This window comes from Poecilia reticulata, linkage group LG8, assembly GCF_000633615.1.
Source record: "Poecilia reticulata strain Guanapo linkage group LG8, Guppy_female_1.0+MT, whole genome shotgun sequence".
Classification (NCBI taxonomy): Eukaryota; Metazoa; Chordata; class Actinopteri; order Cyprinodontiformes; family Poeciliidae; genus Poecilia; species Poecilia reticulata.
The window spans coordinates 14,653,505-14,677,013 of NC_024338.1; the positions used below are offsets into that span (position 1 = coordinate 14,653,505).

The 23,509-nt window shown below is 41.3% G+C and overlaps 1 protein-coding gene and 1 long non-coding RNA gene across 4 annotated transcripts in view; one reads left to right on the forward strand and one right to left on the reverse strand.

The window, feature by feature from the left end:
* Positions 1–3,378, forward strand: part of LOC103468733 (uncharacterized) — a 5,542-nt gene extending 2,164 nt beyond the window's left edge. The window contains exons 2-3 of the long non-coding RNA XR_534247.2: positions 1,000–1,153; positions 2,899–3,378. This is a non-coding gene — a long non-coding RNA (uncharacterized LOC103468733). The remainder of the gene's footprint in view (positions 1–999; positions 1,154–2,898) is intronic.
* On the reverse strand, positions 3,000–21,593 carry s1pr2 (sphingosine-1-phosphate receptor 2). 3 transcript variants are annotated; one of them, XM_008416012.2, is made up of 2 exons: positions 20,968–21,593; positions 3,000–6,082 (listed from the first exon to the last, which is right to left on the reverse strand). In XM_008416012.2, exon 2 carries the CDS (start codon positions 5,954–5,956, stop codon positions 4,841–4,843), a length of 1,116 nt encoding a protein of 371 aa, XP_008414234.1. In that variant the 5' UTR covers positions 5,957–6,082; positions 20,968–21,593; the 3' UTR covers positions 3,000–4,840. The 3 variants fall into 3 exon arrangements, with proteins under 3 accessions (XP_008414234.1, XP_008414237.1, XP_008414235.1); XM_008416015.2 differs by lacking the exon at positions 20,968–21,593 and adding an exon at positions 13,189–13,587; XM_008416013.2 differs by lacking the exon at positions 20,968–21,593 and adding an exon at positions 6,455–6,659.
* Between the last annotated feature and the right edge of the window lie 1,916 nt (positions 21,594–23,509).

Below are 23,509 nucleotides of genomic sequence, written 5' to 3' on the forward strand. Positions count from 1 at the left end.
TTTTGTTTTATTCCTAAGTTGCTCGTCACATCCATGATGTGTCAACACCATAACTGACAATTTACAAAACTTTGATGAAATTTTGTGAAATAAAAACTTTATTCTAGTATACAGTAAATATTTCATGAACCTGATGAGCTACACTATGTCTTCCTTCAGAATAACATCATATAAATTGAGGTAGTTTGGCAAGATGTCAACTTCATCAGAGTTTTTGTGACTCTTTCAGTGAAATTGTTGACAAATCTCACTTAAATGTGCAATTAATTCATTTTAATGTATTTTACATAAATTGCATCATTACACGTATCAAGTATTTCTTTTTACTCATTAGTTTGTCACCACCTTCAGTTCTGTGTCAACATCGTCATGCACTGTCAACTCCATCAGATGGACTTTATGTTGGTTTTTGTTTTAAATATTTCTTTTGTTTCTTGAGAAGCATTTGTCTGTAAAACTGAGTAAAATATCACTAATGTGGTCATTTAAAAATAATTTTATATTTATTTTTGTCAGATGGTGATGACAACGTTCTAGGTCAGGTCGATTAAAAATGTAATTAAAAAAAAAAGAAATTGCAACTGGGAGCCTGCACCTTAGCATCTTTACACTTCCAAAACATTATTTGTCATATTTGCATACACAAGGTTGAGAAATAATAATAATAATAAAAAAGGGAAAATTTAAATCCATTTTGTTCCTATTCTCAAGAATCACTGGGTTGCATGGAGAGGGGCGTATTGGTTCATTCATTGGGTCCAGTTTCTAAATACGTCAGATTCTGAAATTCCTTTCTCCACTCCCCCATCTGCACTCCAAACCTTGCAGTACCAAATGCTGTTTACACAGAGAAAAATCAGCCACTACCCAGTAAGTAATGGCTGATTTTCTATCAGGTTCAASAAAGTTTTAAAGAATTCTAAGGACATTTATTTGAGTCATTTAGATTTTCAACTGTGGTTCTGGTCTAATAAAAGGTTTTCATATCTTTCACTTCAGTTCACTCATCTCCCCATTGAAGTTTCACTCTTCTGAGATTGRACTCCAGCAATATTTGCCGGGRTGGGAAACCCAAACTGCCCTCTTTTCTGAGACATCACACCTGAACTCCTTCTCTTCCAGATAGAGACAACTTCAGACCTTCATTTATCAGGTCAGTGCTGAATAGCTGAGATGTTTTGTGCAGGAAAACAGCAACGTCTGATCAGCTTACAGTTTTACTGTAATGTATGATTCAGACCCTACCCAGATTATGTTAGCTATTTGTCATACAGTCTGAATTAAAAAAAAAGTTCCCTGATAATATAAGTAACATTAAAACTTTTGATATTGAATATATAAATCTATCATGTAACCTCTACAACTCAATCAAAAACAAACTGGAATCTTCTGGGTGTGACATAAGTAATCAAATGGTGTGTATATATAAATGTTAATGATTCTAAACTTTGYCCTTGCAGTCACTTTCAAAACCTAAAAAGGTTTTGAGGTTTTGAATTATAACCCTCTTCAGATCAGCTAACAGATYGTTATATGATTCGGGCCTTTTCTCTGGTTGAGCCGTCATAGAAGTGTAATATTCTTCTTTTAAGGTCTTTATTGAGTTATTGACTGTCATTCATAGGGTAGGGATTCGTTCTGTAACCAGTAGGTTTCCAATTCAACCCCCCAGTTTGTTTGCCCCGTGTGTTGTGCCCTGCTGGGACCCCASTGGCAGACAAGCTTCTGGGCAGCGGTGGCTACAGTGTGGCTTACCGCCATAAGGGTGTGAATAACTACAGTTATTCATACAGCTTGAAGTCAGTGAACTTGCAAAAAAAAAAAAAAAATGCTATGCAAATGCAGGCAACTTACCATTTGTTGCCATTTCTGTTATCATCAGCTTTTTACTGTCCTTCACTGATTGGTACTTGAAACTGTTCATAACCCCTTGTCTGTTTAATGGAAATAAACGGTGCCTTAAAGTATGATGCTRCAACCTCGATGCCTCCAAGTATTAAATGTGTTTTAACACATTTTCCTCAAACAGGCTTTTGAGATACTTAAATGTGTTTTTTCTAAATTTATCTGRACTTGGATGTCAACTATTTTCTTGTTTTGCCACAAGATGGCATCATGCAGCCACTATCCAAAGAAAGCCATTCTGGCGTCAGATGAACAAGAACACTTTAAATATGAACACAGATATCCTGTCTTCATGCGATTGAATGGAAAATGTTTAAGGAGGAAGTGTACAGTGTGTTTTTATTGCTGGACACAAACGGGGAAATCTTACACTTGGTGCCATTTTGTCTTKTGAGATCATCTCCTAAATAACCCCACAGAACAGTAAGCACAGAAATAACTAACAGAGGTTTTATGTGAAGGGAGGATTTCAACATTTTCTATTAAAACCTCACCTACAGGTTTCCAAATCTGGTTTAATATCTGTTAAGGCACTAAGACTTGGCAGGCGGCCCAGTAGCACAGCCTCCTGGGATTGATTCAGCCAATGTTCCCACCCAGGAATTCTGGATGTCTGACGGGAAACAGGCCCAACTCTCCCAAGGCCACTATAAGTCAGTCTCTCCCTTCACCCCAATACTTCCCCCACGCCCCCAAAAAAAGCCTCCAGGGGACTTTATGCTGTGCTTCTCTCAAGACAAACTATCTCAAAAACAGACAGCTTTCTTCGCCACACCCCACTTCATCATCCCTGCTCTCTGCCCAGTTYCCCATCATTGCCCAGTCTTGCTTTAGCCTTTAAGCTACTGAATAATTTTATTAGGTAAGAAAGCCGTGATTAATGCCCACGCAGCATTTGCACGCACGATTCCCGGCTTTCAAGTTGAAGCTAGTGCTCCTCTGACCTTGTCAGAGCATGTTTGGATTTAATGCTGCATTTTAAATACTTTGCAGATCTAGGCACAACAACAGAACATCTCTGGGCCTGCAGAGAGGCCCCAGCTGCCTCTGAATTTCTTCACAGCCTGAAATGAAACTCGAGCACACAGAATTTGTTTCGGTATGTCATTTATTTTATAAAACTGGAATGCATTTAACAAAAGGTTTAAGTACCTCCATTAGTGTTTAGGATTGTACCAATTTAACACAGGCAGCGTGCTACAGAACACACAAAGCTATTGCACACAAGACATTTCATACCACACAGAAAATCATACACACTGTACAAAGATACAACATAATTACACATTGCTATTTATAATATTTGTCATACAAAAACATCGACATACACTGAAAATCATACAGATTAAAACACTGTTCCATCCAAAAGGGGTAAAAAAAAAAGGGCGAATTTAAACATCACTGAAGCTGCCAAAGTGCTTTTCACCATTTCTACTTGGCTGTCTAAATGCAAATGTTACTCTTAAAAAAAAATACTAACGGAGAGGAAAAGTTTTCAATTTCTGTCTACAGGAAGGTTAGTGTAACCCTGAACAACAGGAAAAGRACAGTTGAAAACAGGACTTCCTAGATCTGGAGGAAGTTGCATGTTTTATGTCAGAGAATGAAGAAGCATTTCTCCCAGGAGGGCAGATCCCTCCTGTGCGTTTTGAAACCGGATCTTCTCCCATCGTACAGAGGCGGTGAGGGGTCGGGTGGGGTCTCTGGAAAGACGAGTGGTTGTTTACGCTTTYAGTAGCGCAAAGCGTTATGGCTAGCAAGATAAACCGGGACGTTCACAATTAATTTCTTGTTCTTGGTGCAAGAAGAGTTCACAGTGAGGGTGATCTACCCTGTTCATCCCACTCTCTGCTCATCAGTGACTTGGCATTTCAAAATCCTGATCTATAATACTGTCTAGAACGGAGGGCGCGTGCTCCGACACTTCATTCATACATTCAGCCTTTTTTCTCTCTCTCAGAGGAAGGCACAAGCAGAAATTGGCACACGGCTGCTATATGGCCACAACACTGTCAGGGAAAAATCAGTCTGAGAGCCGTTAACGAGTGAAATTCATCAGCGCCAAATAACCTGATGTGCTTTCTGGTTTGGCCTTCCTCAGTGGAAACAATTAGGATTTAGAAGACATCTACAAAAAGCAAGAGAGACACAGTTTGAGAGGGGACATGGGAGAAGAGGTGTTAGTGGTGGAAGCTGGAGTATATAAKAACAACATTACACTTACAAATGCCTTACATTTTCATCATGCACTAAATAAAGCAGATTATGTACTTTTGTTGTGGTTATTCAATTTGGTTAAGCAAGGTTATATAGGGAATATTTAGTTGTTTTTGCTGAAAAATCACTCAGTGTGGTCTGGGTTACGTGGAGTGCTCATTGTTGCAAATTTCTTCCTCTTTTATAGAAAGGTGTGGTGAATTTCTACCTGTCTCTCTACAAAGAAGAGTGATGCAGTCGAAGGTTACACATGTCCATCTGCAAGGTAACAGACAAAAGTACAACTTTTGCAAGCTTTGCATTGACACAGCTCAATCTAATGAGGATGTTACGCATCCTGATTTTGGTTTTTGATACACATTTGCAAGTTCAAAGACAAAAAAACAAACAAAAAAAATTATAAAAATGGTTTGCTCCATATCCACTGATAAATGTACCTAGCTACAAAGCTTTTTTTCACATTTCTCAACTTTTTTTTTTTCATATGTTAAATTGGTTGCCTCTAATAAATGTTTTAACACCAGTTTCACAGCTGAGCATTGAACAAGTTCACACAGTTTTATGTGAAAAGCACTCTGCGTCATGTAATGTTTCCCAACAGACAGCTGGATCCCAACCGGTCCAGAGGTCCAGTCCCAGCACATGCTGGCTTCTCTGCTAACATCTGTCCACCTCATCATTGCGTCCCTTTGTTTYGTGCACACACAAAGCCCTCAAGTCAGACACAGGTGGTACAYGTTTGCATGATGGGTGTGGTCTGTTGTTCAAATTTGTTGGTGCAATGTTCCAGAGAGCTGGAGCTCTTCAGCTGGACCAGGCAGCGTTCCGTTGGCCGGCCGCTCTGCAGCACACCCCAGCAGCACAGCACGCGCAGGAACTCCCTCCTCATGTCTTTGCTGCGCAGCACGTAGATCATTGGGTTAAGYGCAGAGTTCAGAGTGGCAAAGCCAAAAAACATTTCTGGTTTGCGGAGCACAGGGCAGTCATGGATGTTGCAGAACGAATCCAGCAGCAGCAAGGTAAAAACTGGCAGCCAGCACATGATGAAGACACCCAGCACAATTGTGACTGTTTTCAAAAGCGAATATGCTTGGGAGTTAGTTGCTTCCTGTTGGCTGGAGCGAACGATCAAATAGATCTTCACATAAAGGATGACAATGGAGAGCAGTATGAGGGTAAAAATGGAGACAACAAATAGTATGTATCTCTTGGAGTAGAGCGGCAGCACGACTGAGCACTCAGGGAAGTTGTTGATGCAGTTCCATCCCAAGATGGGAAGCCCTCCGAGCAGAATTGAGGTGACCCAGCAAGCTCCTATCAACAGAAACATGCGACAYGTTTTGGTGGAGCCGTACACTTTGACTTTGGTGATCGCAATAAAGCGCTCTATAGCTATCGCCAGCAAGCTGAAGACAGAAGCAGCCAGGGCGATAAAGGCTGTGCCTTCTCTGATGAACCACTGCACAGGGGTGAGTTCTAAGGTCATTGGCCCTGACAGGAATATATTGGYTATGTAGGCAGAGCCAGCCAGCAAGTCAGAGAACGCCAGGTTGCCGATGAAGAAGAACATGGCTGAGTGGAACTTTTTGTTGCGSAACACAGAAAGTAAGACCAAAAGATTCTCGAGGATGATGATGATGCAGAGGATCACGAGGACAAGATTAAGTTCACTGAGCTGTTTTTTATCTTTATAGAGTTTTGTTGTGTTCTCCACTGTCTCGTTCTTAGCACAGGCATAGTAGTATATGATCAGATCCTTTTCATAGTACCGATCGTATATGCTCATCTTRGTGGCACGGTGGCAGAGCCCAGTGGCTTTGCAGCAAAGATTCATTCAAACTGTGGAGTTGAGCAGAGCCTCAAGGGAATCAATTACTGCCTTTTTGGAAAGGACAGTAAAACAGCTGTGGGAGGGGCTGCTTGTCCTACAGTCACGTCTCAGGAGCAGTATGTGGGTCACCTGTAGATAAACAGAAAGAGAGAATGCAAAAGTTAGTGTCAATGGAAATGAAAACAAACACAGAGTAAGCAAACAGAAAGTTAAAGTTTAATGTAATAGCATCCAGGTAACGTGTAGATTATTTTGAACTGTGAAAAATAAGCGTTGAAAGACTAAGAYCAAAGTCAAACATTTTCTAGCAAACAACGGCGAGGTCTACAATAAAAGAAGTTTGCATTTTATCTTCCCAGCCAATCAAAAAAGACAAACGAAGAGCACGTTGCACACGGAAACTGCTCACACTTTGCGTAAAGTCACAGCAATATACTCCCAAGGAAAATTCAAATCTTCACCAGCGGAATAAGTCATTTACTTTGACTTTTAACGGCGAACCTGCACAGGCAGACGTCATTCTCCAGGTGAAAGAAAGAATCCTCTGTGAGCGTTGACACAAAGGGCCGCTCTCTCAGTCTGAAGGGGACATTCCTCTAACCCTGTCCGAGCACTCAGCTGTCAACACACCGCATTGTTGTGCGGAGTGAGCCATTCCACTCTAGCGAGCTACCTCTTGAAGCTTCAGCATAGCATGTGGATCAGCTCGCACTCCTCGCCCTGACCTGCCCAACCGCCCACCTCCCCATCCACCTTCAGTCAGCTGAAAAAAGCCAGCAGCAAATCAAACAGATACCTGCCAGGAAGAAGCGGGGGCTTCTCCAACTTGCACAGAAAATGCTTGTTAAGACTTGAATGTGTTTTGCAGTATTACTTCCACTTTTGCATATTACTGGTGCAAAATAAAAAAAAAAAGAAAAAATTTTGCTCTGGGCACTATTATGCCATGTTACATTTTTTGCCAAATGAAGCACCTRTGTAGTCAATTCAACTTAATTTGAGTTGAATTATGCTGCTGAAGACAAAAAGACCTCTCCAGCCACTTTCATGGTTTTCCATTAGTCGTTTATAGGGGGCAGCCTCTTTGCAAATGTAAAAAAATAAAAAAAATTAAACAGATGGACGCTTCACGACTGAGCACAAAGAGGAGTTGGAGGCTCTGGAAATCTAATTAGAGGTGAAGCCGGTGTCTTAAACCTGTCAAAAGTAACACGATCCCTCTACAGACCAGCTCCCAGGGTAATTCAAGACTGATGATTCCTTCCACCGCCTGCATTTGTTCTCCTGGACGGCTGCAGCTATTTTTTTTTTTTTCTAAATAAATGGATGGAAACTAAGCCTGGACCGCCTCACTCTTCTGCTGGGCTTAGAGTCAGAACCTGGAAGGGTGGGARATAAAGACAGAACGGGGACAAAGGCAGACGGGGATCAGGCATGTGGAACGGCATCTGGACACAAAGGCAAGAATCTGAGTCGCCGCTGTGACGTAAACACTTGCAGAGAAAAACCAACTCAGTGCAAACTTGTACAAAAGAAGAAAAATATTCCTCCCCACACAAAGTCAATAGTGACACCTTGATATTACTGAGGTGAAATATTCCCCTGCGYACAGGTAGGTTAAGCAAACAGCTGCTTCTGGCTGCCAGCTAGAACTAGAACAGTGCTTCCTCAAGAAAGAACAACGAACAATAGGCGCCTTCAGCGTGGACGGCGGCGGCCTTCTGTCTTCATAACGGAGGAGCACACATGCATTTGGCTGCTGACACTGTATCATAACAGGAATATATTCGCGGTCGAGCACTCTGTTATCGAACTGCCATCTCAGGAGGCCTGTCTTCTCCTCATCCTTTTTAGYTCCATTTATAGACATAAATGCGAGACTTGAGCTTAGGCACATGTGCCTMCTGCAGCAGGGTAATTACATTAGGTTGCATTATTGGAGGATAATGATTTTATTCATGCTGCATCTCCACAGATCTCTGTCTGCTAAGAAAGCCACAGGGTTTTCTTTGTTTCATCTCGGTCTGGCTTTTGCAGGACATGCTGTGTCTCTCCTTCTGCTGCATGTGGACAACTCAAGGTCCTCTTGTCACCGAGGAGTCTTTGCCKTCTGTCAATAAGGGATTTGGCTGCGTGTGGGGAAACCTGACAGGCTGGTTTGCTTGCAGCACTGTTTTGTATTTGGCCCAGCCCTTCTACCTGCCATGTGCCATTTGGAGGATTTCCCTTGGTGATTGGTCAGCCGCTCTACAGACTCCCTGCAATGTAAACCAACCCCCATCCACGCCCCACTCCTTCCCATAAGCCTTTGTCAAAATTGTGTCCCACGTTCGACCCAGACACCCGGCGTCACACATCCAGACAAAACTTGTCAAAAATCCCGTCATGCTGTTCCTGACAAGCAGAGAACAGAAAGAACTTAAAGAAAATTAGCTTCAGTGGTTCAGCGAAGCAGTCTAAGTAAGACAAGAGTTGTTGTTTTTAGTCGTGAGGACGCTTTTGCTTTTTTGTCCCCACACTTTCAGCTTTTCAGATACATTTCAGTAGCATACAAAGATTAGCTGAGAAAGTAATACAAGCAGTTTTCAAATTGTGATTTAATTTAATCATACAAAAAATAGCTATCTGAACACTTTGAGAATGTGTGAGAGAAATTACTGTCCCCTTCTCCTAATAACTGGGTGTGCCAGCCTTGGCAGCAGAAACTGCCATCTGATGTTTGCAGTTATTGCCAATAAGTCTTAGAAATGAAGAACTTTGGCCCCCGCTTCTTGCAGCATTGTCTTAAGCAAACTTAACAGTCTTCAAGCACAAACGAAAGGTTTAAGATCATGCCAATGAGATTACAAAATATAGTCATTTTGTGTGTTTTTTTTTTTTGCCATTCAGAGGGCGACTTAATCGTCTGCCTTGAATCTCTGATCTGCAGCAAAACCAAAGTGTGTTTGGGCCTAAGAACATAGMCAGACATTCTCCTTCAGGATTTTTCTGAAAGTGAGCAGTATTCATTGATCCAGTTAAATCAGCAAAGTAGTCCCCAGATTATCGCACCACCACCATCATGCTTAACTCTTGGTCTGATGTTCTTTTATCGGTTTCTGCTTGATATAATGGGAAGCACACCTTCCAGTCTTTTCTTTTCTTCAGTCGACAGAACATCTTCCAGAAAGTCCTGGAGATGACCAAGATGTGTGTTAAGAAATGCGAGACRTGTTAGTTTTGTTTGCTTCATAACTCTCACAGATAACATTTTTGCCAAGTCTCTTCTTTATTGTTGAATCATAAATATTTAGCTTAACTCAGGGCTTTGAGAACTTCCACATGGGTTGGCTTTTGGATGTTGACAGGCCGACMACTTTTAGGAAGGCTCCACATTTTCTCCATTTGCAAATGATACTTTTTAAAGATATTTTATCCTACTCCATGTCACCAGACAGGTTTTATTTAAGTGATCCTTTAAGTCAAAAGGTCAAGCAGCAATCAGCYCTGGGTGTGACTAATTGAAACTGGACTTTTGTGCTTCATGACAGTTTATTCATGATTAAACATGAGGTGCCAGAGGGGGTTACTTATTYACACAGGGTCAGGTTTGTTTGTTTGCGTTGCCTTTTTCCACCTCTCATATTATAAATATGCAAATAAATATTTACCCACAGAATCATTGGACGCTATCGGAATTCAATTTGGTGATCCTAAAATATGTAAGTGACAAAATAAATACGTTTTACTTAGCAGTCTGTATAATTAAGCTGYATATTGCAGTACTAGTGTTACACTTTAGAGATGCAAAGTTCAAAAAGGAAGGAAGTACAAGTTTATAATRGTACAGGAATTTTAAGTCCAACATTATTTATGTAAAAAGCAGAGCATCGCTGGCATTGTAAATACAGCTGAAGACATAGTTGGGTGACAAAATTCAACATCCTGCCTGAATTTAACAGCAAGGCCCACAGACGTTTTCTAGGAGGTGATAAAAAGAAACAACCTGAGAGCAAAGATAYATATCAAGTGACAGAAGTAAAAGGAAGCCAAAGAAGAGACAGGATATCCTTTTCAAAAACACAAAAACATAAAGTCAAGACTACATTTCACATGTAAAAAAAGATTCAAAAGGCGCTTGTGTGCACATTCCCATGAACTCATGCCACCGAATGGTTTGTGTTGTCGCAGCTCTGCCCACATTTCAACACCACATATCACAGCTGCACTTGGCTGGATTTTGTGCAGAAATTWAAAAAAAAAATAAAAAAAGAACCATGCTAAAGATGAAGCAAAAGGTTTGCGCTTGAAAGATGACTCTTGCTACCTGATAATCCTATCAGGAGACAGGCCTCCCTCCATCAACATGGAACTGAAGACCGCACAAAAGCCCTCTGGTGCTTTCCCAGAAACACCCGATAAGCCCCAATTAGCAGACTGCCGCCTCTCTAAAACACGAAGCAACACCGCGTCATTACATCGCCTGCGAGCCGTGGCTCCGCACTTCAACCTCACTCCACTTTCTCCTGGTGTAAAAGCTCTTGGATCAACGAGGCTCCCCGCCTTTGAGACGGCATTTCCACCTCACGATCTGCAGCAACCGTCTTAGATAAGACACAAAAAAGCTGAAATTTAGACAGTTTGTATTTGCATCTTATCTTGTTTGCATTCAAATGTTTTCACAGGCTGTTTAGTCAGATGAGTCACAAACGCCTGTGTGGCAGTTCAGCAGTTTGTGGTCTGAAACGTAAACGTAACGTATCTTCTCCCATCTGCCCTTCATCCTCCTTCACACAAGCCACTGTAGTAATAACAAACACAACCAATCCAGCTTCTGGTGCTACTCTAAAGGATGTGTGTTTAGACTTTAAAAGGAATGTTTTTTTTTATGCTAGGATTATTATAAAAGGATATTAATTACGGTTGGAGCCTATTTATCTTCACTGGTTTAATGACTTCCTTTGCTAAGGGGACATCAGGCTGAAAGCCATTTTTTATAAACARAAATTAAATAATCCACAATGGTCACAGAGAACCGTACTACTTCTACTACAACTACTGCGATCGGTTTTTCCCTTCTCAGTWTCACAGYTTTTAATAGAAAGGTWCATCTTATCTGTAAAAGAACTGTGACCTACATCTTTCTAATTCCTTCACTTTTTTTCATTTACTACATTCCTCTATTGACCCTTTAGCCTTTTAGTGTTTCTTTGACATGGTTTAATAAATTACAGCCAAGAATTAAACCAAGTATGTACAATTTAATCCAGGTATTTGCATATAGACACAAAACATTTTCCCTTTAATGTCTGACAATGACATTGTCAGACATTAAAGGGAATCACATTGGTGATCTGACCAAATGTGGTCAGATCACATTTGCTAAAAGCCCCTAAATGATTCAACTGTTTTTTTGTTTGTTTTTGTAAAAGCGTCTATGCAAAATATTGCTGCCACTTTACTTTAGARTTGAGATAAAAGTACTCAGGATTACACACATCTCTCTTTTTACTCCAAATGTATTGCTGACCATCATACCCAAACAGTTTAATTTAAGCKATCACACAAAAGGACGCCGCGTCCCAAAGATAAACATCTTTTACCCTATGTGAATTTGTGAACTCCAATCTTTTTCTGACGCCTTTGGACTAACGGCCTCTTCCTCTCCGAGTGGCCATTCAGCTTAAAGGACTCGTTTCACTGTGGATGCTGACACTGTATCACCAGCTTGAGCCAACAGCAAGGCCCACAGTGAAAAACATTTAAAAAKGTTTTTACACCAAAACATTTTTAAAACAGGAGGACCAGTCTCTTYTCCTGAATGATGCAGAGACCGGACCAAAACCAAACCGCTGGTCCAGTTGTTTGGTCCGCACCAGAGTTTGCTTAATTGTGATCTCAAATGCACAAAAGGTYCGGATTAATTGGGGGAAATGAACTCTGGTTCGTTTAAAGCGGACCGAATGTTATGTTTGAAAGCACCCAAAATTGCTTAAATAAATGACCGAGGCTCTTTTATGCGTCAAATAATTAATTAAGCACCAAGCAGAGTAGAAGAAATATGCCGTTTTTTTACTGCTGTGTTGAATTTCCGTAAAGTTTTTCCATGATGACATATAAGAAAGCAGGTGTGATTTCATTTAAGTTAAATGTTGCAAATTAACTTCCCAGAAGATTTTAAAAACGGCTTTCTCGTTTTTTTTGTTTTTTGTTTAAAAACGTCATAGTCTTAACGTATGTAAATTCATAAATTTGAAAAGTAATACAACAAAATCACATTATTCTGGCATCTATAATACAGAAATTCTGCCAACCTGAGAAAGGCAGTAAAAAWTTTTTTATTTTATACAAATATGCAAACACCTGACTTATATTTAAATATCAGGGCACACAGAGTGAGGCAGAAAAAGTCTCCCGAAAGGAAAATTCCATGTAACATGTACAGTAGTCACAAAGTTCCCCCAGCCAAGTGTTGACATGTCTATCCCTCTCTCTCTCACACACACACACACACACACACACGCACGCACACACACACACACAGATGAGAAGAAAACACAGCTACTTCCACCACAAAGTTTCACCACAACTCCCACAACGTTTCAAAAGAAGTTCCTTAAGTGGTACATGCGTGCGTGATTTGTCTCTGCCCCCACTTCATGATTCATAAACTGTGTCATGATGATGTTTGCGTTCCCATCTCCACCTCAGAGAAGTTGGCCCTCCTGTGCGGCACTCAAATGACCCCCCTTTTGCCCCCCGAGGCTGGCTTTTGGTTTTTTATCGAGCTGAACTATGGAGTCATAATGTGCCACCAGAAAACACAGTGGCCACATRCGATGCCCGCAGCAACTCTCTGCTGTGTTATCAATCACTGGACCCCAAGCCTCCATCTGTGTGCGATAACTGTTTCACATAAGCACAGTCAAACTATTGATTGTTCACCAGAATTTATTCATTTTTCCAGCCTGCCTCCAACTGCTGTTGGGAGGAGGTGGATTTGGGTCGCGACTGCCGTGACACGASTGAACTTTATTCTGGCCCTTCAAATGACTCTGGCGCCACACATCTCTGGGGGGAATAAAATCAGCAAAAGCAAAAKYAAACAGTAGAGTCAGAATCTACACGTTTCTCTGTTTTGGTGTTAAGACTGCAGTACAGCTGTAGCAAAACATAAATGATCATCGTGCGCCTCTGTTGTTGCGTTAAAGTCAAGCAGAAGTTCTCACTAGAGTACAGAGTAAATGTCACCTCACCCGCAGAAGAAATGCATTCAAGTCCTCAAAGCTATCGCAACATGTTTGTATCTCTAGATGTCATCAAAAGAAGGGTTGAAAGCTTTTGTCAGCAGCAGAGCTCTGAGTGTGACCTCTGCTCCACTCATCTGGACACCTTCTCAGCGCTTACCGCTCTACTTCAGAAGTCGAGACAGCAAAATCTGGAAAGACAGAGTCAGGGAGTCTCACACATTTTAGCAGTGATTTCCTGTGCACTGCGTGTATGCAACAGAAGCAAGAGGATAAAAGGGTAGGAAGTAATTTTTTTTTTAAAGGTCACAAGAGACGAGCCAAAAGTGAAGGAGAAGAGTAATCTATAGGAGGAGGCTGTGTGTGTTCAAAGGTGTAAAATATGAGATGGGGTTTTGCAACATCTCACCATTTTGTCTTTAGAGAGGAACCTCAATTCAGAGAGCAGCTAATTCACGACACACACACACACACACACACACACACACACACACGCACACACACACACACACACACACACACATAAGCACACACACACACACACATAAGCACACACACACAACAAAGAAGAGACTGCCCCTCACCAGACAGGTCCAGGCCTAAAACACATCCCTATTTTTAAATAGAGAAGTATGAAATTCAAAACTGTATCAAATCATAGCTGCATCAGAGCTTTTTGGACAAGAGTGAAGCTCTTCCTCTTTTTGTGCGAAATTTAACTGTTCCCTGTTGTGCATTTTACCTTTTGTTTGTGTCAAATGTTTAATTTTAGCCACACACGCCATGCCTTCCTCTCTCTTTGTCCTCTCCCATGTACGTTCAAGCTTCACAAACGCTGCATATAATCTACAAGACATCGGGGCAGTGTGTGTCCCCAATACGTGGGGTTTCATCATATAATTAGGGATTACCCTTTCGCTCGTCAAACTCTTGACAGTTTGAGCACAACCGCTCTTGTGAGGCATCCAATCTGTCAGTCTGAAGTAAAAACATCTATATATAAATATATTATTGCTTTTTTTTTTTTTAATTCTCTCTTTCAGAGTTTTTGTTTTTTTTTTTTTTACTTGCCCCCTCTGTTTTGTTTATCACATTTATTTTTTTTTTTTTATTGATAAATTAATTTTTCTTTACTTGTTTATTTTTTTTTTCTTTTGCTCTATGGGCAATGCTATCTCTCTTGATTGGCAATGCTTTATTTATTGCAACTTGCGACAGAGAGAGGATGTAAAAACAAAGAGCTGTGTATAGAAGGGCACAATGTAGCCTCAGGAACCATAAACTCTCCCCCTTTTCTAGTCTGTTCACTCTTCCCAGATGGGGAATTAGTACAGTCACCCTTAGACCATTTCTGTCAACTTTAGGCTGCTCTCCAAATCATTCATGTTCTTAAATTGCTCTAATTTGCATATTTCTACTTGACGCTGAACCCTGATTTCCAAAGCCACATCATCTCTAGCCCAACACCCCCTCTTTGCTGCGTAAATTTTAAACTTGCCTCAGAGATCAAAAGACAGGGGCCACAGAGAAGTGATTAAACGCACATTAAGACAGATTTATTTAGAGCACATTTGAAAGAGGCATGTTCTTAAAGCCGTTTTATAGAAATCTTCATTACAGCTCACACTGGGCCGTCAGTTCTCAGTTTAGGAGCTTTGCTTCATGAAACAATGTTTTCCAACCCAACTCAAAAGTGCATGTGCATGTTCAGAAAAACGGTGATACTGTTGTTCACTTGTGCATTTCCTTTACAGACAGGATGTGATCTCAGGTGTTTAGCTGTCCTGGGGGTTTTCACTGCATGCGTTAGTTAGCTACTCACAATTTTTGTTTGCGTCTGGCACAAAGGTAGACCTCATATAAGAAGTGCTGATGCGAGTTAGTTAGGGTTGCGTGCTTGAAAGGGGGCTAGTGTTAACCACACTCTAAATGTTGGGACTCGAGTGTGTCAGATGTGCAAAAGATCAGTTCACATCCACTTTGCACAGTTCCTTTTTGGGCAGATCAGTTGCAGAGAAAGACAGTAGGTCAGATGTACATGAAGCTCAACGGCATGAATTGTGCTTGATCTGAGCTTCACGCACCCTGAACCTCTCACACCTTTCAGTGTTATACTCTTTATATTTGGATCTCTCCTAATGAAAGGTTTTCAAGTTCCTTGGGCGTCTTTTGTTTTGGCTCTTTGCTCATTTTCTACTCTGTAGATCGACCTTGAGCTCCACCCTTTCTCAAGTTCTCTTGTTTTGTTGGGAAAGCTGTGAGAGGCCTGATTATTTGTTGCATTGCGAGCGATGACATCATACATTGAAGAGTGTGTATTTTGCAAGTCCTTACGGTTGTTCATTAAACAGATTTTGCACTGATTAACAGGCCTGTAGACAACCCAGGAATAATAATAATAATAAAAAAAAACATCCTAAATAATATTGGAGTGCAGTCTGATGGAAAATTATAAAAAATACACAAAGACTAGCACAAGAAATCACAGTGTATCCCTGAATGCATTTTCCTCAGGGCCAACAGTACTTGATGGAGCCCTCGGTCTTTCCTTTTCATTGGCTGTTATAGGAAACACATTTTTAGACTCCTTTGGCAAACACAGATCCATTAAACAAAATCCTGTTTTAGTGGGAAAAAAACACAGTTGCCTGGAGAGGGAACATTGTAATGTCCACACACTCTACAGTTGTTACCCAGAACTTTAGGGGTTGTTTTCTGTTTTCCCTAAAGACGGGAATTCATTTACCTAACAAAAGAAAACTGGTTCCGTAAAGATTAGTTATACGGAATATAACCAAAAAATAAGAATCAAGTGCATAAAGTTTTTGCAAGTATTATTTTGTTACTTAACTTTTGGCTTGTTGAGGTATTTTTTGTAACCAGGGAAAAGGACTGGCTTTTACAAACAAAATATGTGGAACTTAGGTTGCTTCTTGTCAGCAAAACAGCTGCACTTTGGTTTTATATCACAATTTGGGTAGTTTCCAGTGCGTTTCAATAAAGAAAAACAAACATATTTACATAATTGTTTACTCTACTCAAGAGTGCATAAGGAACATTTACATTTTGTAGCAATAATTTGATTTTATCAATATATTTCAGTATTTAAAGAGGGGGGAATTAAATGTTTTGCTTGATTTGGTCAATTAATAAAATCACTGAAAAATGGTTAATGCCGTTGTTTGGAATTTCTTTTTTTAAAATTCAAAATACACGTAAATCCCTTTGGAGTTGTTTTTATGCAAGAACAACACAGTTTGCAAACTTGGACTCCTCTCAGCAGAATGCCGACATACAGCTGCATGTCTGCCTCTGCTGATTTCTCAGTGCGATCTGATCGCTTGAAACCTTCGGTGGTTTCAAGTGAATAATTAAAATCAGTGTGAAGTCAGCTACATAGCCGGCGTTAGAAAATGCTAACATTGAGCTTTGGTTCTGCTGATCTCTTTGTCTCCATCGTCGCTGTGGCGAAAGCTTTGGGAAACATTAATGTTCCCAAACAGCACACTTAACTGATAGCTTGGAGTGTGCTTTTAAAGTTGCAMAACGGAAAATTGAACCGTGCACCTTAGTCACGCACATAAATGTTCTGCATCTGTGTAGGTTTAAAACAAGGCTGGATCCGTTCATTACATGTGTGGGCTGAGCAGAGAAGGTCTGCGGTGCAAACCTTCTGTCACATGTAAAGGAAAACCTCCATAGTTTGACAGTTTTGTTGACAGTCAGAATTGAAAGCTCAAGATCATAATTTCTGCCGCTTGTGTCTGAGCTGAGCAAACYTTTCATCCAAACTTTAGATCTATAAATAAGTCATAGCCTCTTTTCCTATGGCTACTTGACCCTTTTGAGGGAAAATGAAAATACAGCAATGCAAGAAGGCAAAAATGCACACAAAAAAAAATCAAGCATTGACAATAACAACAGGAGGTCAATGGTGGTTCAAGGTGGGCCCCAGATTAATTTCTACACAGAGCCTCTCGCAACCTTGAACTTGCTTAATATATATGATGGAACGATGGTGGAGCTTTTCCAAGGAAGTTAAAGGCAATCCCCTTACTCTAAACTGCCTGACACGGCTCATCTAAAGTGGAAGCGGTTGAGCCATTGTCAGTTACACAAACTGGCTGCACTTCCACTGAAGCTGTTCTTTTCTAAGAGAACTGTCTGGCCTCTGTTTTGACCCTCCTTGTGGGTGGCTGTTGGTAAATCTCCTTCCAAAGACCCAAGGCKTTCCTCATAACASCTWTAACCCCMAAAAAAACATGTCATTACTTTAGCGCAATTTTGAGGTCTGTCAGTTATTAGGAAATTTAAAGACCAGAGGAGCTTACGGGGGATGAGAGAACGCAAAATCTTAAGTTCCAGATAAAACAGACGGATTTAGCAGACTGACTAGCAGTGGAGAAAGACTGAACATCCTAGAAGACTGTTTCCAACATATTTCGGGGTCTCTGGAGGGTGGGGTTTTGGAGTAATCCTGTTGAGTTTTGCAGCTGTACAAACAAGCTGACTGCACAACAAAGACGTCCAACGGCGAACCAACGATGTCAGAAAGAACAACATCATCTTAATGCGCACCTGGTCAGCAAAGCATCACTTAAGAGTGAACTTCGAGAATGTCCAAAAAAAAAAGTCAAGAAACCACGACATGACCACACTGATTAAGCCTGCTGCCAGAGTAGATGAGTTGTTCCCATCTAAGTCATAAATCACAGCACAACCCAAACAGTGGTTGCAAAGTGCTGCTGATCCCACCCAAAGCCACATCACAAACCAGAAACCCTGCTTTTGAGTCTACTTGTCATTGTCCCTGCTGGAGGTATAATGTTCTTGTGTGCATCTAACTCTTGAGCAACGTCYCACAAGGAGAACTGCTACTCAGATCAGCCTGTTTCTGTCCTTTCGTCCAACTGGCAGCTTTTTTTGGGACCGAGGCTTGATCCAAGTCTGAAATGTGAGGAGGAGGGAAGTGTTATCCACATGCAAGAAAGCGTTAGGAAATCCTGGCATGCTGCTGCAAGCATCAGTGCCTGGCCATGGGGGGTCTTATGGTTTATCCAAGTGCTTTAAGTGGGAAAGGAATGTAACAGGACACTTTTACACTAACGAGTTTCTTTACTGGAAAAAAAATACCTTCAAAGGTCATCCCCCCCCACACCAAATATCAGTTTATGTAACTGTTTATGTAATAATCAGTTCAACCTTTACATCCAAGAAAGTTTGTTTTAAAAAGGAAAGACAGATGTGGCMAGTGAGTGTTCATCTGTATTATTCTACCTCCAAGGAAGACTGAGCACCCCCTCCTTTCAGTTCTGTTTATGAAATGAGGAAAAAGAAAAAANCAAAGACCGCCATATTTATAGCCCTGATTGGGGGCACTCCTCGCTGCTTGCTGTGAGTCAGAAGGCTACATGCTGTCAGCTGTGTGTTGTGACTTGCACTTCAGTAACTTGCGAACAGAAGGCKTTTTTTTTTTTTTTTTTTTTTTTTTTTTTTTTTTTTGCCACACCCGAGGAAAGTGTTTTTCTTCTGAAGGGAGAACCAGTTAGAACTCTTAACACAGAGAACCCAAATGGCCGTCCAAATCCCCTATTAATATCACCGCACAAACCTCTCAGATTAGCTATAAACATGTGCATGGACTGCTGGTGTTTTCTGTGGTTTCTGTTCTGTCTAAAAGCTGAGTATTCKTGCAGTGGCYCRACACTGGTTTTATTCAATCAGGTTAAAAAACAGGTCAGCTCTGGCACGTGGCTCCATGCAGTCGTCTTTCATAGTCAAGGCTCATATGAGCCGACTCTATAAAGTGGTGACAGAAGACAACAAAAGAAAAGTCAAGCTCCCAGAGGAAAAGCTTTCTCGTTGCTTCCTATAAATGGACCGCTCCCAGGCCCGGGCTGAAATGTGAGCGTCCTTCAGGGATGGACACCACCCACCCAAAATCCATCCCGCCTTCAACCCCCTTGTGAACTGGTTCAATAAAAAAAAAAAAAATCCCACAATTCTAAGTTCCCACCACTCAAATACCATTAATTTATTTATCCGTGCCTGCACTCATACATCTATTTATTGATTCAACTCATCTATTTGTCTTAATTTCTCACGCTACCCCTTAGCAGTCCCCCCCCCTGAGAGAGCTCAAATTTCAGCAGTCATCTTCTAGAGGAACACAGAGCCATGGAGCAGAGTGAGCTGGGCCAACAGCACGYAGATCCTGAACTCTGAGGTGATGACCTGCTGACGTGAGTCAATAACCCAGCTCTGCAGAGCCCAATTTGAGTGCTTCACGTCATCAGCAGGCTGCCATGAGGTGAGAAGTTGTGGTCAAAGTCTTGAAGCTTTTCACAGCACCCTCCAGAGAGGGACCAGGGGCGAGTGTTGAAAAACCCGACCGCAGTCTGGTTCGGTGGGTTGAGCGGGTGCTTTGCTGGCCCAGTGAGCCATGTGATCGCATGAACGCAATATCGACGGACATGTGGCCGTGTGCACCTGCCCTGTCTCCAGCCGATCACGGTCCATTGGTGGTCATGCATGCCCGAAACAAAGACAGCAGCCCTCATCCAGCTGCAGCATCATTCAGTCTGCCGACAGCCCTTTCAACAATCTTATCCAAACTCTGCTGAAGGAGCTTCCTCTTCTCCCCTTATTACTGATGTTATCACACTGATGCTTGCTTGAATTAAACAAGCTTTTCAGGACGTCTTGCATCTTGTTTTTTTTTTGTCCCATTGCTGCAGCTGAGAGTTTAGACAGTGCACTCACAAGCCCAGGCAGATTCAGGGAGCTTGTTAATGAGCTCCACGCGGTGCTGTGTGAACCAGGTCGAGCACAGGCTAGAGGCTGAAGGATGTGGGCTTTTTATCAGGACAATAAACACCAGTTCCTCTGCCTTATCATCTTATCACACCGTGACTTGAGGAATCTCCCAGGACGCCTTCTGGAGCGCTGACACCCATGCATCCTTCATCGGCACAACGATCTTTAAAGGAAGACTTAAACTTGACCAAAAAGGTCAACTTTACATGACGAAATGTGTGCATAAAGAACTTGTGCAACGTTCATTCCTGCTGACAAATKGTGCCCTGTTAAGTCACTGCTTGCAAGAGTCTCTGAGCTGCAGCTCAAACCCCACGAGATTAACTCCTATACACGGGGATAATGGGGGCTTTTGTCTTATTAATACATCCTTTCAATACAATGCTCTCTTTAGAGTGACGGATGAACAAGCCTGGACAGCATCGGAGCGCAGGGTCAGAGGGTGGAGGGCGGGGCAGCAGGCTGCGCAACGGCTCCAAGGAGCTGTGAGTCTGCGAGGCCCCTAAACAACTCCACGGCAAATGATGCAGCGGGCATAGGATGGACCTGTGCGTGGACTTTTATCACCGCAACGTGTTTTCACTGAAAAAGCAGAACGTTTAACAAGCACAGCTGTCACGTGGGATCCACAGCGGCGTTTGGAGCTGAAGCGTGCAGAGGTGCCGCTTGTTGTGGGCGATCATGCTGTCATTGAGTTMGTCACTGGAACATTTCTAGAGTTCGTCGTAAACTCAGATGTTCGGTTGATCGTTGCGCGCGTTTTGACTCACAGAAACATTGCAAATCAGGGGAGAGTACACGGAGGATGGGGTTCTGAACATGAAACGTTTCTGTGAAACGCGCAAAGTCCCAAGAATCGATTCGGTGTATCACGCAGGATACTTACAGGGAAGCGCGGAACCTATTGTTCGCGTGCTCCAGCACATGCTGTCACAAAAAAACATATATATTTTAGAAGAGCGCACAACTTACCCCATGAGAAAGAGAGTATGGAGCAACAGGGGGGGAAAAACTGCGTCCAAATGTCCCCACACGTGTTCCAAAAAAAAAAAAAGTACAAAAAAAAAATAAATAAAAGAAACAATCTAAAAACTGAAAACGCTGCGCTGTGTTCCTCCGCTCTGGGTGTCGGGGACCAACGGTGACAATCAAAACTTTAGTGGACGACTAGACAGCATGTCCTGTCTAGTCTGTGGTAACTAAATCCATACCGGTCTGTGTTGTACCACAGAAGCAAAGTTCAGCCGACAGCGCGATGATTCCTTAAAAAAAACGGGAACTGATGCGAGCCAGACTCATAACTCAGACAGAGACCGAGAAGAGGGAAAATAGAAAAAAAAATAAAAATAATCACACTTTCTCTTTTGTCCTTCCTAATCCAGCAGTCCGTCTGACTGTCCTGCTGCTCGCTGGGAACAACAGCTCTACGGGGCTGAGGAGCTTCTGGGAGGCACACACACAATAGACTGCGCTCTCGCACACCAACACACACCCACACGGTAGAGAGACGGTGTGGGGTGTGTGGAAACGTCATAAGCCGCGATTCACTGTTTGAGAAAATAACGGCGCAGTTTTGGCGGAAAGGAATAAATGTGGAAAATAAACCTATTTCTGGGGGATTTTTTTTTTCTTTTACCACTTTGTAGCGTACTGAATGAAATCCAGATGTTCCACCTCCTCACTTCTTTTTTTCTTCTTCTCAAACTGTGGCACAAGTACAACTGCTGGTGCTGTACTGCAGAAAGAAAGAAAAAAAAAGTTTTGATATTAAACAGTTGTCTCCGCTGTGCTGATACTAGATGTAACTGAGATTAAAAAAAGAAAAATAATTTTACTGTCTGTTTCACATATATGTTCATTAAAATGTATCAGACCTGTTGCTCTTGTAAAGTACTTCCTGATGATATTTGCGGTGACCCAGGATAAACTGAAATGCAATTGACGCATGTTGTCCCGTTAATTTGATCTCTGCTGTATTAGAAACTTCCTAAAAGAGAAGTCTGACGGTAAAAGAAAAAAAAAGAACGCCCATCAATTACAGAAACCATTCTTGTATCATTTACCTCTGAAGTTGAAAGTTAGATCAAACCCATGTTTACCCATAGTCCAGTTTAGCGGAAACCTGTTGAATTTTTGTTTCTTCTTTTATTTATTTATTTATTTATATATTTATTTATTCATTCATTTAAATATGATTAATAGCAACTTTATCCGTAAACCACATGTGTCAAATTCAAGGCCCGGGGGCCAAATCTGGTCTGCCATAACTTTTTATGTGGCCCTCTAAAGTCTAACAAGATACCTAAATGAACCCTTTCAAATAACATTTCTTTGCGTAAACATTGTTCTGTTTTAATCAAATTGAATCCGTTTATTATTTGTATGCTGCCAAATTACATCATTGTGGTTCAATATGATTTAACTTTAAGAAGTACTGAAGGCAGAAATAGCTATTCATTCATATTTTATAATTTTGTTAATGGGTTTTATCAACACATTCTCCCACAACCAGCCATTTGAGGATATTTATGATCTTGATATGGCCCAAAATGTAAATGTGTTTGACATCCCTACTGTCACTACAGCAGTATGTTCACAAATGTCTTTTTTTTCTCTTATCACACATAAACACTTAGAAACTAATTGTAAATGGTTTAATTTAACTATTTTTTACAACAGCTATAGCTTAATCTATATAAAAAGGAGCAATTTTGGATTAAAAGTGGAAGATTGGTGATCAAATTATTATTATTTGTTGTTTTTTTTGACACAACCTTAAAAAACTAAAATGTTCTTATCAAGATTATATTGCTGTTACGTCTATGCAGATGGTAGTAATTTGGCTCGAGCTGGTGCTTGTTGTAACGCCTATGAAGATTAGACATTAAAACTCATTGGCACGGCTTCTTTTGGCAGAAATGCCACGGCAGTGATATGAATATAATTCCATGTTGTTCGGTGATGAAATGTTTTCCAACTCTAATTTGCATTGAATTTCTAACCCATTTTATGAGTTCATGTGTAAAAGGGGTGAGGTGAAGGTAAGTCAGAGCACGTTAGTCACCGGGGCTGTGTCTGAGACTGCAGGTGCTGCCCGCAGAGAATGAGCAACTATCCAGCCTCCTCTGTGGAGGGCAATAATGTCTTCAGTCATTATCCTGAAAGTCATCCCTAGTGGCACTGATGTCATGCGTCTGTGAAAGGAAGGGGCTTCTTAATGTTCTCATGCATCACTGAGCTCGCAAAAGCATCCCTCCTGACTTCTGTGCAAGAGATTCAGGTTTTCATCAGGGATCACTTTGTGCCACGTTAAGATTTGTGAAATTTCCCAAATCAGGAATGAGGAAATTACCCAAATTCCCAAGTTATAAATACTTCCAAATAGCGAAAATGAAATTGTAAAATGAAAGGTTTGCGTGACAGCTGGTGACTTTCACATACTCTGGAATTGACCACAAACGGGACAGGAAGCAGATGGCACTTCTTCAAAATCYTTTGGTTTATACATCTTGGT